Source organism: Larus michahellis, chromosome 2 (genome assembly GCF_964199755.1).
Source record: "Larus michahellis chromosome 2, bLarMic1.1, whole genome shotgun sequence".
Classification (NCBI taxonomy): domain Eukaryota; kingdom Metazoa; phylum Chordata; class Aves; order Charadriiformes; family Laridae; genus Larus; species Larus michahellis.
Window position 1 is genome coordinate 7,325,804 of NC_133897.1, and position 18,733 is coordinate 7,344,536.

At 47.6% G+C, this 18,733-nt stretch overlaps 1 protein-coding gene across 1 annotated transcript in view; it reads right to left on the bottom strand.

The window, feature by feature from the left end:
- Nucleotides 1-16: 16 nt before the first annotated feature.
- Nucleotides 17-18,733, bottom strand: part of ACVR2B (activin A receptor type 2B) — a 103,971-nt gene continuing 85,254 nt past the window's right edge. Inside the window, exons 3-11 of the mRNA XM_074574030.1 lie at nucleotides 15,240-15,349; nucleotides 13,742-13,893; nucleotides 12,102-12,245; nucleotides 10,855-10,998; nucleotides 9,799-9,947; nucleotides 5,986-6,100; nucleotides 4,314-4,452; nucleotides 1,490-1,620; nucleotides 17-351 (exon numbers count right to left, since the gene is read on the bottom strand). Of these exons, the coding sequence (XP_074430131.1) occupies nucleotides 157-351; nucleotides 1,490-1,620; nucleotides 4,314-4,452; nucleotides 5,986-6,100; nucleotides 9,799-9,947; nucleotides 10,855-10,998; nucleotides 12,102-12,245; nucleotides 13,742-13,893; nucleotides 15,240-15,349 (1,279 nt within the window). The 3' untranslated portion in view covers nucleotides 17-156. The remainder of the gene's footprint in view (nucleotides 352-1,489; nucleotides 1,621-4,313; nucleotides 4,453-5,985; nucleotides 6,101-9,798; nucleotides 9,948-10,854; nucleotides 10,999-12,101; nucleotides 12,246-13,741; nucleotides 13,894-15,239; nucleotides 15,350-18,733) is intronic.

Genomic DNA, 18,733 nt, shown 5'->3' on the forward strand with positions numbered 1-18,733 from the left:
CAAGATAAAATAGCAGCTGCATTCATGTGTTTGTTGGATTTTTGTGTTTTTGTTTTTTTTTTTTTTGTTGGTTTTTTTTGTGTGGTTTTTTTTTTTTAAACTTTTTTCTTTTTTTCTAAATCCACTGAGTCTGGAAAGACAAAAGTGAACCAGGACTTAGATACTAGACTCTTTGGGCGGCAAGTCCACGTTGGTGACGGACGTCACGATGGAGACGAGGCAGTCCGAGGTAGTGCCGTTTACGGATTTGCGGATCTGCGCAATGCGCTCCTCGACACAGCCCGCCGAGAGCCGAGCCTCCGCATCGTGGTCCCAGCACTCTTCGATGGTCACGCACAGCTGCGCCAAGCCCTGCGGACAACAAGGGGGAGAAAACACCTTCAGCAACAACGTCTGCTCATGGGACCATCCTTGCAGAGGTCCATTTAACACAGCTTAATGCTGTAAAGAGAAATTAAGAATATTTTCTCCTTGCTGTGCAAATTATCGTGAGATCAGCTTTAAAAATTACCTTAAATATGTGTTTTCAGGTTTTTTAAGCTTCTGCTTTCTAAGGCTGTAGGGATTGGTTTCATCCAGCTTTTTTTCATAGCCTCAAAAGTACTTTTTTTAATATCAAAGGACACCAAGAGATTCAGCAGTTCACACTTTAAAAGACACGATATCAAGTATTACGATTCCCATGATAAAACCATGAGAGCTGGCAGCACCGCATCAGTTACTACAAGGCCGTTGCTTTATTTGAAATCACTTCTGTAGATATCCCCAAAATAATTCAACACTGCTGAAAGAGCACAGCTCTTATTTGAACCCTCATTTCAACTGGAACACTCATATCTATCTACAACCCACAGAACCTTGACTTCTAGGCAATGAGTTAGCACACCTGAATCTAGCCAAAATCACAGCAGTTTGGTCAAAAAAGAGTTATTTAGCTTCTTACTGAAGCCTTGTGAGATTTCATCATCATCTCAGTTTCCCAGCCTGAAAAAAAAACCACCTCTTTTATTAAAAACGCGAGCCTGAAATGATCTACCTCTGGGAAACCCACGCTGCATTTTACTTCATTGTCTGCTTGCCTTCACATCCAATTAATTTTTCCTCAAAAAACTGTTCAAGTCTTGCACGCTATCTAGCTTGTGAGGAACGCGTCTCCGATGGTATGGATCATTTTCTTAATGAAAGGGACTTCATTTTCCATTCTTTCATCATATTAAATGAGTCCTCCTAAACCACCACACGCTCCGCGTTTGGCACTGGCTGACTTTAACCAGCTGGTTTTGTCTCCAAGTACAAGGGACAAATGGAAAGGGGAGCATGAAGGTGTTGAGCAACCCCAGCACTGACTCTCTTTAGCACTGGGGCGTGGGTCTGTGTACTGGGTTGGGCTGCTTAGCTTCCCTTTGAAGCTAACAAGTGATGCATAACTGCATCCCTTGTTCCCGTCACACAGGAAAACATTTTCTACTGTTAACCAGGAGGGACGTACAGGGTGTTTCAGCCAGTGATCCTTGAACACGGGGCGCATCTTCTTGTGAACCACCACTTCTTGCAGGTCCTCAAGGGATGGGTGCTGACCTATTTCTTCTTCAAAAGGCAGCATGTATTCATCCACTGGACCTAAGGTGCACACGGACAACTGGGTTAGTACGGAAATGTCCTCTGCAGAGCCCGGTCATCCCCATGCATGAGTGAGCTGCGGCTCCAGAGCAACCTCAACCCACCGCAGCAAAGCCTGAAGTTCACATGCCACTGCAGACAAATGTGATTTACATTCCTTCACACAATGGACTTTGCTGTCCCCGCTGCTTGTCTGGCCCTGCATTTTCCACCTTGTCGAGTTACGAATCCAAACCCTCAGCCAGGCCTCCCGATCCCACCACTCTCCTTGAGGAGGCTTGCCGGGCAGTCCATGATTTATTTCAACAGAAAAAGCAAATCAGCCCGTCCTCCTCACATTTTACCATAGCAATTCAACACACAATAACCTAGAGAAAGGTTTCAGCATGACCATAATTTCATTTTAGGCACTGACTAGCAAGGTCAAGCATATACAACACTTGTAATTTCTTGCTTTGTGACGTGGCTTGTTCGTCGGGTTGAGTCAGCCCTGACACGCTGGAGCCAGATGCATTTGTCCAAGTACCAGCTCCTAAGTGCAAAATGATTTCTGAATGCTTTAGTTATACCAGTTATGGCTGTGAACTGCCCTGGGCCACAGGAGCGAGACGACTGTTACGAGTATCGGTGCAGACCCTGGATGGCAGCAATAACTTCTGCTTATTGAAATGTCTTTTGGCCTTTGGCAACGCGCAGATGTTCTCTTACAAACAGCAGCCCAGCTTAACTGATGGGCTTTCTCAGGGTGCTCCGCAGCATCACTGATGGGTTCTCGGTAGCAAACAGTGACCTCTTTCAAGGGTGGAGATGCTTCAAGAGGGCCTTTCCAGACTAAAATAAAAGAGCTGACTACTTTAGCTGGTCATGAACTGTGACACCAACAACATGATGTTTAGGTACTCTAAAAAAAATGAAATCGCTAAAACAGCTTATCGTTATTCTTGTTGACACAATGCCAGTCACTAAACCAAACTGAAACACTCGTTCCAACGGATAGCACAATAATGCTCAGGACCTTCCCTTCCTCTTCCTCTAAGAGGAATCAGAGCTATGAAGAGCTGCACTGGTGATCCCCAAGCCAAATCTGCTGTTTACACATCGCTTCTGAGATAGAAATGCCGAAGAGGTTCAGTGTACCTCCCCGTCATCCCAAAGGAAGCCTTCCCGCTGATTTAATGGTGCTGTGTATGGCACCTGGAGTATCTTGGCCAGCTGCTGCCTGAGAAGAGTTGGAAGGAGACCACAAACACGACAGGCAAAAATCCAAGTGGATATTTGTGGGGCCTCACAGAGAAGGGTTATTCTTTCATGAGAGATCTGGGTACTACTGTTTCAACCCGCTGTGCTCCTACCTCCCTTCTCCTCCAGCATTTTATCTGGTTAGATAGTAACTTTTTAAAGAAAAGACCTTCCCTTACCACACACCTACGCAGACATCCTAATTATAATCGAGCTCCCCGGTCCCACTGTAACACTAACAAAAACATCTGAAGTCTGGGTGAGGCACTATTAATTTTTGAACTTGATATTCAGTCCAGAGCACCTCTACCTACACAAGAAGAAAGAAGTTGGAGCAAGCAGCCTTAGAGCTACTACAACAACATGACCGCTTCCCCAACCAGCGGCAAGGTCCTGCAAACGGCAAGGGTGGCACCAAAGAGCAGGTGTGCTACTTGGACAGAAATGATGCCCCATTTTGCAGCATTATGTTAAGATTAAAACTCTGAGAAAGAGGACTGCATGAAAGTTCATTCTATTGGATCACCCAGGAGAAAGTGAGACCTCCCAAAGTTGTAGAAGGAACAACAAACTCAGCCCACTGCTGAGAGAGGGCTTGATCAGCAAAAGTCAAAGATTAATACCTAATGACTTATGATAGCCTGGAAATGGCCTTGTTCACCCAAGAAGATCCCTCCAGCCCCGTGTTCCTGCTATTTCACCATGGTGCTTCACTTCTTTTACCAGGGCCTGTTGCGATAGGACAAGGCGTAATGGTTTTAAACCAAAAGAAGGGAGATTTAGACTAGGTATAAGGGAGAATTTTTTTACGATGAGGATGGTGAAACAGGTTGCCCAGAGAGGTGGTAGATGCCTCATCCCTGGAAACATTCAAGGTCAGGTTGGACGGGGCTCTGAGCAACCTGATCTAGTTGAAGATGTCTCTGCTTATGGCAGGGGGGGTGGACTAGATGACCTTTAACGGTCCCTTCCAACCCAAACCATTCTATGATTCTATGATTCTGGGCTTTCCATTCAGGCTACCACACTGCCCTGCAGAAGTGAGGTGGGACAGCAAAGCCCGAGCTGAGCACGGCTCTTCTCCGGCGCTCAAAGCCTGCCTTGGTCACACGCAGGAATGCAGAGTGCCACGGAGAGCAGCACAGAGCAGGCTCAGGACTAAAGGACACAAACCGCTGATGGAGGAATCACCTGCTCCTCCTCCCTCTGTGTTCTCAGCCAATTTGCAATGTACCCAGCATAATTAAAAGCACTGTGAGACTTGAACACTATAAAGGTTATTACCTACAGAGGACGACAGCTTATGTTAGAAAACAAGCAAGCGAAAAACAGGTTAGATGCTTAGTAAGAACTGATTATTATTTTTCTTTAAACAAAGCCAAGCCCATTCTCTGTACGGCTAAACCACGCTGAAACAGAGCCCTCCCCAGGGAAGAGACGATCTTTATTCTTACCATCAACTGCTCTACATCTGGAGACTAGCTCCCACAACACCAGTCCCATTGCATACATGTCTATTCTCAGGAAGGCGTCTCGTTGGAAGTTGATTGCTCCCTCTAACACTTCGGGAGCCATATACCTCCTTGTTCCCACCTACAGAGAAAGAAACAACTCAAGTTACGTTCCAGTTGGGACTCCGCTGGTTGGAGATGAGCGACAGCTGGTTTCATTAGCCTTAAGGCTGCTTCTGCTAAAGTTACACCTCACTTGGAAAACAGGGAAAACAGGGACTGTTTTTTCTGACGCAGATTCTCATTAAGGTCACTCGAGCCTAGATAGGCTACCTGAAGGAAAGAGCCAAAGTCCATGGCTACGTGTGTGATATTCATTCAGCGTACGCTACAGGTCTAATTTAAATGCAGCGCGGCACAGTGAGGATGGATGAAATCCTCCCTTCCCTGCGTCCCACCGCATCTTGCTCCAGCACCACACGCTGCATGAGAAAAAGCTGTCTTTGGAGACAGGCAAAACACCCTGAGGTCAAGGCAGACTTGGTTATCATAGTCGTTGAAAGTTCAATCCCCTTGCACTAAAAACAATTAAATATATTATTTAAAAAAAAAAAAAAGAGGAGTAAAATTGATATATCCTGAAATGGTAGGAAAAGGTGTTGGTTTGACAGCCCTGGATAAAACAAGTCTCCTGCATCCACAGGATGAACGCTGCAAAGTCTACAGGGCCCTGGCTTGCCATGATCTGGTTTGGAAAAAACCCCATCTTGCTTTGAAGGGATTCAGTCCTCACTATAGTGCCGATCTTGTTGTGTTTAGTCCAGGTAGAGCCGTACTGAGCTCCTCGTGTAGTTGTGGTAATATACGTGGCAGAATTACAGCCCATAATGTAGGAGAGTAGCGAGGAGAGCAAGGGAAAAAGCACCTTTTCAACATGGGAACTGAAATGCCTTTATAATATTTTTCTTTAGGAAATTCTCATCTGTTCTTGAGGTTACCTGAGGCTGTGGGGACACGGGGAAGCCAGGATGTGAAAAGGTGTGGAAAATACTGGAAAAGTCAAAAAAAAGAGGGCAAAACGAGGAAAACTGGAGGGGGATAACCCAGAAAAGCGTTCACTCCTTCTGAGGTAAGGGTACAAAGGGAGCCTACGTTGGAGACGGGCACTGAAAAAACCCCAGAGGCACACGGAGGGGACGGCACGTGGCCCGGCACGAGAGCAGAACGAGGGGCCGCTCGCTGCAACGCCGAGGCAGAAAATTAAGAACCCATAAAAACGCAGTAAATTGTTTACGCAGCGCTCGGCCAGCTCGCAAGATCTGCCGTTGCTAAAGGTCACCCAAGCAGCCAGCCTGGCTGAATTCTTAAAAATAAATGAATAATTTTAGGAGTATTAATATTTAATGCCGAGACAATAAAGAGTCAGCAAGTCCCGGGTACAAAGCAAGAAGCCGCCTGTCCCCGGGGCTGGGGGAGCCCGTCGGGAGGGTCCGAGCCCTCTCCCGGCTCACCCAGATCAAAGCAGCTCCTGGAATTTATGTCCGAGCACAAGCTTTTATGGAAAACACATATCTCAAAGAGAATTAAATGCATCTATACAAATTACCCGCCCTACTCCCGAGGAGCTACGGCAAGCCCAACTTTTTAAAATGTTATTGTTAAAGATAATGATTACCTGTCCGTGAGTGTCCCCTGGAGGTTTTCCAGGTTCAAACCGTACGGCTAGTCCGAAATCGGCTAGCACTGCCGTCAAGTCGTTCTTCAGCAAGACATTTTTACTCTTGAAGTCCCTACGGACAAGCCGAAAAGCAAGTTTGGGAAGGGTTTATTACGGCACGCGGCTAAATCAAATCGCGACACGTTGTAAGTCTATAGGCCCAGCAGCCCCCAGTAAATCAGCTCCTTCTTTCCTTCCCCGCTTGCCCGGCACGGCCAGCGCTAGCAAATTCGGCTGCTCCCCGTGTCCCTAAAACACAACCAAGCAGCCCTGGGCTGCCCGGCACGCAGGCAGCCCCACTATACGGTGAATTAACCTCAAAATAAAAGCAAGGAGTAGCACGAAGGGGGTGTTTTAATTAGAGCAGGCGCTATAAGGCACTATTTCTTGCTCTGAGCACCAGCTCTAGACCCCCGCCTCTGGGCTCTTCTTCCATTTCTCGCTCCCAACAAGAAACGCGAGACAGGTTGAGGGGGTGAATTTACTCTTTATCCTGGTAAGGCGGATTGCTCCCATCTACAAAATGTGATCTTTCTGGAAATGAGCAGATGTCGGTGGGGCTCTGTTCACCCTGACTACACACTCCAACAGATTTTGCCATAGTTTTCTATTACGCTTATGTTTGAATCGCCGACCGACCTTCCCAGGAGAATTCAGGGGGCTGGCAAGTAAGCAGGGGAGGGGGTGAGCCCACACTCAGACGACCTGTCGGGGTGGGACCGGGCAGCTGATGGCAGGAGTGAGCATTTGCAGTAGAGGCGGTGGGTCTGTGCTTGAAGGTGGCATTAAGGGGACATTTGGGTCAGTCCTGTGCTGCAGCGGGATCGTTTCAGGGCAGCTCAGGTAAATCTGCAGGGGCTGGAAAGCGGGAGGTGGAGGAGGGTCGAGATGCCTAACCAGTGGAGCCCTGTTCCCTGGGCTTCCCGCATTTTCATCTGAAAAGGAATGTTTGGCAGTGTAATTAAATTACAGACCTTAGACAGCAGATGGCAATTGTCCTGTATGCTCAGCATTATAATTTCCCTATCATCAATTCACTCAGTGACCCTGCTGATTGCAGGACATTGCAGGCCTGCACAAAATAATTAATGAGGGCAGATACAATTGTTCCGTGCTAGAGAGACCTGTCAAAATTCTTTGGGAAGAGAGAAACTGCTGGACCACAGAGAAGGACTGCTCGCTGCGGCCTCGGATGCCAGGGCACCAGCTCAAAGCACCGCAAGCAAAAATCATCCTGTACCACCCAGCCCCCGATTCTGAGCTTAAAAAAAAAAAAAAAAAAAAAAAAAAACCAAACCAGAAGAAAGGATTTTTCCTTTCTAAGCTAAACACAGCGTGGTGGGAATTTCTGGCTTGCGGATTGAGAGGGGGAAGCAGGTATGAAGTTGGAGAGCACCACAGAGCCAGCGAACCCCAGCAGAAACCAGCCTCCCTCACCTCAAGGGGACACACGGGGTTTTTTGGGACACAGCACAGTTTTGCAGAGCCTGCAAAACATTTATACCCCTCCGTCACACAGAAAACCCACCATTTCCCTAATACCTGTCATCTTAGAGACTGACAGCTTCCATGCTATCGCAGTTTCCCCACAGGCTTAGAAAACAGCCGTCATCTAATGACAGAGATAAACTCCTTTGCTCGGTCAGCATTAAGGGATTATGCCCTCCAGATTGTGCACGAGATTTTTGCAGAACAGTGGCTCAACGAGGGCCGCAGAGAAATTATTAGACGGTCTGCCCGAACGACACCTTTCCAAAGGGAAGCGAGACGTAAAGCAGGATTACTGCATGGGCGTTTGCTGCTGTGGTTCACCCGCACTGCTCCGTGGGCATGCAATAGTTAACTACTACATTTTCCTATGTGATGTAGAGATTTCCCTTTGCGCTTTCTTTTTTCCCCCTATTTCCATATATCTCCTCATTTTTTCCTTTCCTTCCTTCCTTCCACAAATCACCTTGAAGTGGCAAATGTGAGCTGCAATGCAAACGTATCCAGGCCAGGGGGAAAGACCCGATCCAAGCCATGCCAGGTAGAATTCCCACCAACGCCGCATGCATTAGACCATCCTAAAATGGTCACGGATAAAGGAAAGTGGCCTGGAAAGAAGAAAATACCTTTTTCCATGTTATCCTTCAAACTAGTGAATAAGAGAGTGAGCGGATTATGAACCTCGGGCACGTTAACTCGATTCAGACACCGGAGATTTTATTTTCAGCTTCCACGTGGGGGCACTTTCGCACCAACAAGTGATCCCATAACCTTAATCCTCCTCCTAGTGCCGGGGGCCAGCAAGGAGTGAGCTGAACCCCTGCCCAGCACTGACTCGGGGGTCCCACCTTCACATGCAGCCTGTGAAGCCGCTCAAAAATAGTACACCCCCCCCCCCCCCCGCCCCCTCCCCCTTTTTAAAAATGTATTTCGTGTTTTCTTTTAAAAGAAAAATAAAACTAAAAGGAGTGGGGTAATCCAAGGGAAATCCCCTGTGTCCTGAAATCCCTCTTCCATAGGTACTGTGCTAAATTCACACAAATGGTGCATTCTCCATCTTTTATCATTTGCTAAATGGATGGGGACACTAACGAGCACGATCTGTTGCTTTAAAGCCTTTCTATAGCCTTTCTCTGTTCCCCACCCTCAGGAATTTTCATGTCTAAACCACTGCCTTTATTCCACAGGGACAAATGTCAGGGACACAGGGGTCAGCTCCAGGAGCGGCACAAAGGCAGCTGCAGGCTCTTTCAACAACCCCCAGCTCTCAGAAACCTTCGGGTTCGGGGAGGGGGGTTGTTTTGGGGGGCAGGGACAACCCTTGCAACCCCAGGGATTATCCGGCCCCGCTAGATCGGGCACAAATTGCTGCAGCTGGATGGGGGGGTTTAAGTCCCTCCCAGATGAAATGCGGTGGGTGGTGGGGGAATACGGCCGCGGATTACGGCGTGTAGCCCACATAAATCCCTTCTGGAGAACTCCCCCCTCCTGCCATGCCACTAGCAAACCGCTCGGTAGAGATGCTTTAGTCCAGGGTGAGCAACGTGGGACTGCGGAGAAGGGCTACAATAAATATTGGTGTAACGAGGATGGTTTAACCCACTTCTTTCTAGATTCCCACTGTCCCTACGGTGCTGCCACCCAGGTGGGTTGAAGCGGGTGCCAAGGGGTCTCCGAGGCACCCCGGAGTCTCCCCTGGTGTCTCTTATAAGCATCCTGGCGTGATACGGGCACTATAAAACCACTGTGAAGAATAAACAGCAGCCATTTTCTGCATTTCCGCAGTTTCTCCATTTCTTACCTAATGATCAAAAGCCCTGTGGGAAGACACGCAGCGGAATTATCAGTTTAAAACGCTTAGGGAAAAATAGGGCCCAAATCTTGGTATGGCCATAGAAATACACGGATTATAATGTGATTTATCAAGTACAGTCCTTTCAAAGAGCAGCTCTGCAGGAACCAGGATTCCCTTCCCAATACGTGTCAAGAGAAGAGTTGATGGAAGAGGCAAGCACCTACCTACCCTTCAGACATTTGCCACAAACCATAAACCATTCGCCATAAACCAACCACACTGACTGTTTCGCAGAGAGGACGCTCACTTGCCCTTCGCCGTTTCATATGTGGGTGAAAAAAACTCTTGTCTTAGCCTAGGATTTGTTGGGTTAAAAGGCATTTAATTCCTAAAAGCACAATCTCCTCCTCCGTTCAACAGCATCATTTCAAACAGGTCGCGAACATTTGAACACAGCACTTGAATGGCACCAACGACAGAGGCCGTACCTGTGTGCTATAGCAGGTTTGTGTCCTTCACCTTTGCACCAAGGGACATCTTCATGAAGGTAGGACAAGCCACGGGCCATCGTTTCTGCAACGTGGCAGAGCTCATTCCAGCTGATAATATTGCCCTTCAGGTAATCCGTCAGAGAGCCCTGCGAAACAGGACATCGTATGTTCTTAATCGCAGATCCTGCTATGTGACAGATGTGCCAACTCATCAGTTTAGAAAAAGGTTTTAATGAGTGCTTGAGAAATCTGAACCTTGATTTAATGGGGGGGGGTGGGGGCAAGGGGGGGAATCTCTAGTGAAAGCAGAAAAGAAGAAATAAAACCCAGAAGCGTTCATGACTCCTCAGCCTTTGAAAGCACAGAAAATATCTGGATGTCCAAAAGGGAATCTACTAATCTGCCAGGGAAGGACAGGGAGATAAGGAAGGGACAAAATAATCTCAAAACAGAGCAATTCACCTAACCTGAGAAAGGGGAAAACCTTCCATGCAAGAAGGTGATGCAGCGTATCAGCTGGTTGCGGCAATGATTGACTGAGTAGACCTTGGATTAAACAGAGGGATAACGCTGCTGGCTCAACCCCGGATTTGTGCGTGTTTGTTTTGTTTTAAGTGTTAGTCGTGTTTGATAACTAAAGCAATCCATGAAATGGGAGATACGCCCCGAGCTTCAAAAGCAAACACGGAGCCCATCTGCAAGGGGCGAGTTGGGACGGCGACGGTCTGCGACCCCCGGCTCCCACGTGCTCATCTACGCGCGTTAAGAGATGGTGACCACTACAGACGTGAGCTGTGGCCTTTTGTGGCTCTCCCTCTCCCCAAGTCCCACCTTTATCAATCCTTTGTTTGCATAGGAGAGCCTTGAAAGCTAAAGGAAGAGCCTTTGAATGAAGGGAGCAAGAGCGGTTCACTACCACTGAGCCATGGCTCACCAGGGACAGCCTGGATAGATTACAGGGGAGCTTCTGGGCAAATATTAGACACCAAATCCTGCTACTTCACAACCATAGCCTCTCTGTCTTCCCAAAATGTACGTGCAACGATACATTACCTTGTCGTGGAAAGCTGTGATCAGCCAGAGCTCTGTCTCTAGGTTTGTCCCTCTTTTCTCTGCCGCGATAAATTGCAAAAGGTTTTCATGCTTCATGCCAGGAGTATTGAAAATCTCCCTCTCGCTCTGCCAAGATTGCTTATCCTAAAGCAGGGAGAAACGCACCATCAAAGATCACACTTCCCTTTAAAGCAAGCAGCTCCTTCAGCTCAGTCAGAGCTGCTCACGTTCCTCTTAATATCATCCTCCGGCGTTCGGATGTGATGTGTCCCTTCAAAAGGAGGCTTTTTTCCTAAAGGGTAGACGCTGGGGAAAGACTGGAAGTTGCTGTTCTCAGTCTTCCTTCTCCAAAATGATCCTCGGCTATTCCTAAAGCACCTCTGTGTGGGGAAGGGGGGAGGAATCCAACCCCAACCTCACTGAGAAATCAGATTTGTCCAGATTTCCTAAGGATGCTTGCAAGAATAAAGCCTGTGCATACAGCACCCAGATCTGCCTCGTAGCTGTAATTGTTACGATTGCAAAACCTAATCTAGGCTCCATTGAATATTTACTAGCAGGTCACAGCTGGCTTGGACAGAAGATGTGCAGATCTCCTTTAGCAACGCTATGACAACAAATACGGGGCGAAAAATTAACGAAGGAGGAGATTAGCAGAGGAGCACAAAGATGTTCCGGTCGTTCTTCTTTCATTTGGCTTTTGATTGCTTTACTCTTTCCATCTGCAGTTCCTAGAGAGTCAAGTCAGGAGCGTTCAAAGGTTTCCTAGAGCAGAAGATGCGAGCTGACAGAAACGCTGCACTGCAATTAGCTTTCACAGCGACGGGGCTGAGCCTTTGTAAGCTGCAAACTCTTTGCTAGGTTCGGGTCTGGATTTACAAATGGGTCTGGATGCACAAAGCCGGGGCTTTGGTCCTTTGTGCGCACGTCGGGCACCGCAGCTGCGCGCTGCCTCGCTGGGCTTTTAACAACACGGACATTTGCAGCGAAGTTAAAATACCCTGTAGATTTCAAAACGGGCTTGGTTTTTGCCCTTCTTGCAACAACTACTACTGCAGGAAGCATTTAGTAATGCGATAACACAGAGAAAAGTGTAGGAAGGGCGGGTCCTTGAACTTTTCCCCCCAGCATAAGAGTCCAAATGCATCTTTGTTATGGTCTTAAAAACACCTCCATAGGCACTTAGAGCATCTCCGCACCGGTGAGGAAGCCGGATAAGTGAAAATCTAATGCAATGCCCTTCTCACCTGAATAGGGAAGATTTTCACTGCTACGTAGTCGTTCATCAGCTGAGCCTTCCACACGCAGCCAAAGCGTCCCCTCGCCTTGATCTCCAAGAGCTGCAGAGGCTTTAGGCCAACCAGGGGAGAAGGGGGTGGCGGGCCGGGGTCCTGCACGAGAGAAAAACACTGTCACCAGCTGAAGCTGGACTGTAAAACAAAGGGATGGGGAGGGATGGAGAGACTGCATGAGGGGAAAGAGGCGTGAAGAAGTGACATTTTCTTTCACGCAAATTATTTAGATGTACAGTTTGCGGCAAGAGCAGCCCCAAATTCCCTATCTTGCTTTGCAGGGTATTTGTATAGAACATATAGAACAATCTATGCCTCCCAGTGTCACTTTGTGTGTCAAACTACTGCCTGCCATCCTCGGGCTAAACCTGAATTCTCCTAGGTTTTCAAAGCAAGAGCTATTTTGGGCTGTAAAACACCGATGACCTCAAGGCCACCTCCTGCCAAAAGTAGGAACTTTTTGATCTTTGTGACCCAACAGCCAACTACACCTAAAACCTCCCACTGCTTTGCACTTCATTAGGCGCGTTTCACATAACACCGGCAATGGGCAGCAAACAGGCCTGTCAGCGTCATAAAGATCATATCTGTTTAAACCCTGCATTTGTCCAGGAGAACAACGCAACCCCGCAGGACGCGTGGGGTTGGAGCTCTGTCCTAGCTGCTTTCAGACGGGAAAGGTTCACAGTATGGGCTGTAATGGGCAGAGGAGGGAGGGAGAGGTGGCTGCTTAGCCCTTCAGAAGATACCAGAAGGCTCAAGGCATAGCAGAGCCAGCAAGGACCAGTTCCCGATAGCTTTGGGCCACGAGGATGACCGCCTGCCTGCATTCTCTGATGGCTCGTAAAAACTGAGCTTCAAGAGGGAAAGCATCTCCCGGCACCCCATCGGCAGGAACTTTATCATCTCTATGATCTCTGCTCCTCTGCAAAGTCGGCTGAAATCAGGCAGGGGGGGTGAGTGTTTGGGGAGAAGGGTAGCCACCAAGCAGGGCTGTGTAACTCCATCCCTTAGGGATCTCGGACATGGTGATAACCGCATCTAAACCCACCAGCCTAATAGGGGACGCTAATACTGCCACAGAGGCCAACTTCAAAAAGCTAGAGAAGAAAAGTTAGGCCACCTGATAAGAGTGAAGCAAAAGTGGATGTGAACATATGGAGAAGAGAAGACTCCGGGGAGACCTTATAGCAGCTTTCCAGTATCTGAAGTGCACCTACAAGAAAGCTGGAGCAGGACTTTTTACAGGGGCATGTAGTGATAGGACGAGGGCTAATGGCTTCAAACCGAAAGAGGGCAGATTTAGATTAGGTATCAGGAAGAAATTTTTCACTCTGAGGGTGGTGAGACACTGGAACAGGTCAAGTGGAACTGGAAGCGTTCAAGGCCAGGCTGGATGGGGCTTTGAGCAGCCTGGTCTAGTGGGAGGTGTCCCTGCCCAGGGCAGGGGGGTTGGAACTGGATGATCTTTAAGGTCCCTTCCAACCCGAACCATTCTGTGATTCTATGATTCTATACACCGAGCAGCCTCCGTGCCTTTTGTAAGATCCAAATACAGAGGAGCAATTTGGAGAAGCCCACGGTTCCTCCCTCACCTCATTAATGTCGACGTGGCCGTAGGGAGGCTTGCGGTGACGGTACATCCAGAAGGCCAAGAGGATGGCCATGGACAGGACAGCGATGGGGAGCAGCGAATACACCAGGATGTTGAGCAGGGAGGGCGTTGGTGGCGGTGGCTCGTAGATGACTGCGAGAAAAGAGCAGGGTAAATGAGGGAAAGGACCCTTCAGGCTTGCAACAGCACTGTCAGCTACACAGCCAGACGCAACTAAACCCCATCCTTCCTTCTACTCCAAAGTCGACAATGCTCACTGGCGCGTCCTCTCACATCCAACAGTATTCATACAGCTCCGCGGTTTACTCTTTTCCATATGGCTGTTACCAATGGAGTTATAACAGTCCAAACCACACTTTGCAATCCGGGCCTCCACCTGACCTTTATTTAAGATGGGTATTTCTTGCTGGGATACGTAAAAGCAGAAAATTTCCTCCTCTTAACCCTTCCCAATGTATTAAGCGAGCACGAAATCCCTCGCAGCGTTGCGTTGCCTTTTACAGTGATTGACAAGATGTCAGTTTTTAGTAAAATGCTGCCGGAGCCACAATCAAATGCGCTATTCCCACAGTAGTTCTTGTTCCAAATTACATCAGTGCAGTTGAGACACAAACAATGGGAATACTAAATGGAGCCATGTTGCTATGTTGGAGACAGGGAGGGAAAAAATAGCAAGACTTGCCAAATTAAACAAAAAACTGTGAGAGAAAGAATATTTGCTACTAGGTTGCTACGGGTACATTAATAACAGGAGATAATAAAACCCATGTAAACAATTAAAAACCTAACAGGAAAGCCCAGGAAAATCTGATAACAGTCTACTGGAATATCTCAGTAAATGCAGATAGCTGATAGCAAAATAAACCATCCTAAGGAAAAGATCCACCTGCTTTCATAATTTTTACTGAATGATGCTTTAGCAAGCCTACAGCTAAAAGAATCATCATTTTTCTATTAGCCTCTGAAGAAGGACCTGCTATTACTTTTCTTCCTTGAAGTATATCCACAAACTCCGGAAGCTGACACGCGTACCCATTCCCTTTCAATCCCCAGACCAAGAAAAGACCAATCGCATGTAAAAATCCTTGATGCCCACTATGACAATTAATGAAGAAGGTGTCAAATACCTTTTAAGAGTTTGAGTTGATCCGTATTGTATAAATCACACCGCCCTCTTCCCCTTGTGTGGGATTTTGCTCTGTAAGAGCCCAGTGTGAATGTCCACCGTGAGGAAAATCTAATCCTTTCCGATGGTATACGAGGTGTTGGTACAACACACTTTACCCACAGCGTGAAACAACATTAAAAAAACTATACTTGAAGAATCCCAGCAGAGGATTTCTGGACTTTTGTAACCGAAAAGGTACTTTGCGTCCTGTCCAATAGATTTTTTTGCTCAACGTGCAACAACCCAAAGTCATCACAGACTGGGTCTAGAGGAGGGAACCCCAACTCTCCCTGTTCACCCAGTCACTCACCTTCTGGGCCGGTGACTTCAGGCAAATGGGTAAACTTCTCATTGCAATAGTTGCCCTCGCAGCAGCAGAAAAACACTTGAGGGTTTTCTTCTGTGGCTACACACTCCTGCCTGCGTCAGGGAGGGACAGACACGGCAACAAAAGGAAGAGAAAAAAACAACGTCAGCCAACTCCTGCTGCTTGTCTTTGGGAGCCGACCTGCCCCAAATTGTCTTCTCCACGCAATTCTCCTGCTGTCACACCGCACGGATCGGTCATCTCCACTTACAGAAAACAACTTGGCCCTCAAATACCCCAGTGGATAGCAAAGACCCCTGAAAAGACCGTAAAGGAAACAAATGCTTCCATATGTACCGAAGGCATTAGATGGCGAGTAATAAATAACGGCCGCCGCCGCTAACTGAACGAGAAGCCAAAAAACGATGGAGTGATGCCTCGTTCCCCAGACAGTGTCTTTCCCACAGCCTGTACGTACGCTGCCAGGGGAGAGGAGTATTCGATCATGCAACTAAACATTGTACCATGAAGTGCGTATGATGAGGCTCAAGGCTCTCCCAGCCTTGATCATCGCTATACGCACCTGAAGGACACCAGACACCAGCAGCGACAACAGTCCCGCTGCAGGCAGGAGGGAGGCTGCAGGTTTTGGTTGTTTTTAAAAGTTTAATTTTCACGTGCCGTCTCCTTCTCCTTTAAAAAACTTATTCCTGCACAAAAGCCCTTACGAAAATCAGGTTGCAGCTCCCGTTTTTCGTATCTGCCCGTTCTCCGGGTAGCGCCACAGCCTTCTCAGCACCGAGGTTTCCTTCTACACCGTGCAGGGCGTTAGGGGACTTCCACGGCTCAGACCAACTCCACTTCTGCACATCCTCCCTCTCCCGCAGATCAGCGCCAAAAGCGACGTGCAGTGATTTTCGCAGTGCTCCAGCGCTTCATTTCTTTCCCTTTCTTAAATGCCCGCTTCCCTTCCCTGCCACCTTTTCCTACGATACCCTCTGCTTTTAGCTATTAGGGTTGCGGAGCTGCTCTCCGCAGAGAACCGTATCAAACTATTTCCTGAAGCCCAGCTAAATTATATGCATAACTTCCTTCCTTCGACCGCTTGGAGGAAGTAGCAAAACAATCCTATGTGTTTGACATTATTACTCATTTATGAACCCATGCCAAGCCTCCCGTTCCGTGGTATCACTGACAGACTGCCACGAGAAGAACGGAAAGGGCTCTCTTCAATCATAACACAGGGCAGTTTTCGATGCTTCGTTCCTTCTGGGGAAAAAAATACAGTGGCTATAGCCGAAATGTCTCCTGCAAGGTCTCCGCTGGGAAGCGCTTGGTTCGTTTTTCAGGCTTTTATTTTTTCAAACTTCAAAGACAAAAAAAAAAAAAAAGCAGCTATTTGACTTATTCAAATGAACAAAGATGTTTCAACAAGTTAAGCAATGCTTCCAGATGCTTTTTTGTGAAATCAGATAACAAGCCGTTTGGATTTAACGGCATCGGTATTGGAGTCTTCAATAGAAAACACATCCTTTGCTAAATCTGTTGGTTAAGAAATCAAGCTAATGAGGGAAAAGAGCCTGCTCCACATCTGCAATTCGTTATCCCTGTCTTTGAGTTGGTGTGCGCTCAGGGCAGCCATCCAGGTACATATGACATGTTATACTTAGCAAATATTACAAAGGAGACGGTGGGAGAGAACGACACCTTTTTCTACGGCAGCGAGGGCACGTTTCGTAGCGGCTCACGTGCTCTTCGAGGGAACGTGAACACGACCTCTCCGCTGGGGCTGTGTACATGAAGGAAGAGCGCACAAGGCGATTTTTAAACACCACCTTTTTCCCATAGCCTTAAATGTACATATGCCGCGTTCTTGTTTCCTCAAGATACAGAACAGAGTAAGGAGCCATCACCCTCAGCGTCCCAACCCTCGCGCTCCGGCATTTTCCACCTCTCAGCGACGAGGAGGCGGCGCTTGGCCGGGAGCAGCACGTGCTCGGAGCGGAGCTGCAGCCCGGCAGCATGGGACCGTGCCCCGCATTCGGGGGACGCTTGGAGATACAGGTAGAGGTGCATCTCCGGAGGCTGCACCCGGGAGCTCGGCACCCAAAGCTGCCGACGATAGAGACAGAAAGGGCAACAGCACAGCGCCGTTGATCGAAAAATCATCTTTTTAGCCATTTCTCCCATCTCAGGATGCAACACTACCTGCATGAAATACTGCCGAGGGCGCTCAAGGGAAGGAAAAAGAAAAAAAAAAAAAAACAACTCCATTTAAACATCCCTTATTTAATTAAAGCTAACCTTTATTTCAAATGTTGCTTTCAACACTTGTGCTGTTTGTTAATTCTCAGAAGATCTTTTAGCTTTGCCCTGGAACTGTGGCTTTGAAGAATCAGGCTGCAGGATAATGGGTGCTCAACCTCAGGGCTGCGAAAAGGCTTGTGAGGAGCCCTGGAAACTTTTTACTGTTGTAAGAGAGCAACACATTATGACAAAGTTTAAGAACCACTACATCCCTGCACAGAGACACTCAGTGACAATACAAGTGTCACTGTATACAAGAGCAGGCACTGAAAGGAGAAATCTGTTTACAGTAAACACTTCTGCTTGGAAGTAGGAAACTCGAGTGACCTTCTGTTCTCAGAAGGATCGGCATTAAGATGACTAATGGGCCGAGGAGGATTGATTTATCGAGAAAGAATAAAAATTTCACTATATATAGAGCTTGGCTACGCAACTGCCAAGGGAATAGGTGTGGTGGGAAAGTAACCCCGGCGCTAATAATAGAAGGAAGATGAGGAACGACTCACAGTCGGGATGAGCTGAGACAACGGGCACAAAAGCAGGGACAGTGTACAGCACCGAAGGGAGAAAACTCTCCAGCCACGGGACAAAATCTAGTCCCAGCTTAAGCCCACCGCTTCGGACCAGATGTCCTAACGCTTTCGGAATGAGAAGCTACAGAGATGCGCAGCTGGGAATTGCACAAAGGTGAGATCAACCTACATCGGTGTTATATCAAGGAAAATCCTTGAAGTTTATCTTCTATTAATCCTTATTGAAAGGGGTGGGTTTGGGTTGGTTGGTTGGTCACTGGGGGCTTTTCTAACAGAAACACCGAGTCTCGAGCTACTGAACATTATCCTTCAAACTGTGAAACTTCAGAGGGCTGTTTTCTCCAGCTGTAATTCTTTTCCCTTCTGTAGAATTGCATCAAGGGAAATGAGAAACGACTAGTTTATTTTCCCAGCTATTAAATGAGGCTGGAGCCTTCGTACTACATAACCCCGCTCCTTTTCAGCTCGCTACAGGCAGCGACACACAAATACGCATATTGCTTTTGCTGCCCCACTCTTTCTCCTGGCCCGTCTCTTAACTCAGCCAAACAACAATGAAAACTTTTTGCAACATCACAAACGCCAGAATATCTCAACCTCTAAACACCCCCAGATATCTGTGCTTTTCTAGAGAGCTTCAAACGATTCCAAGCTTTC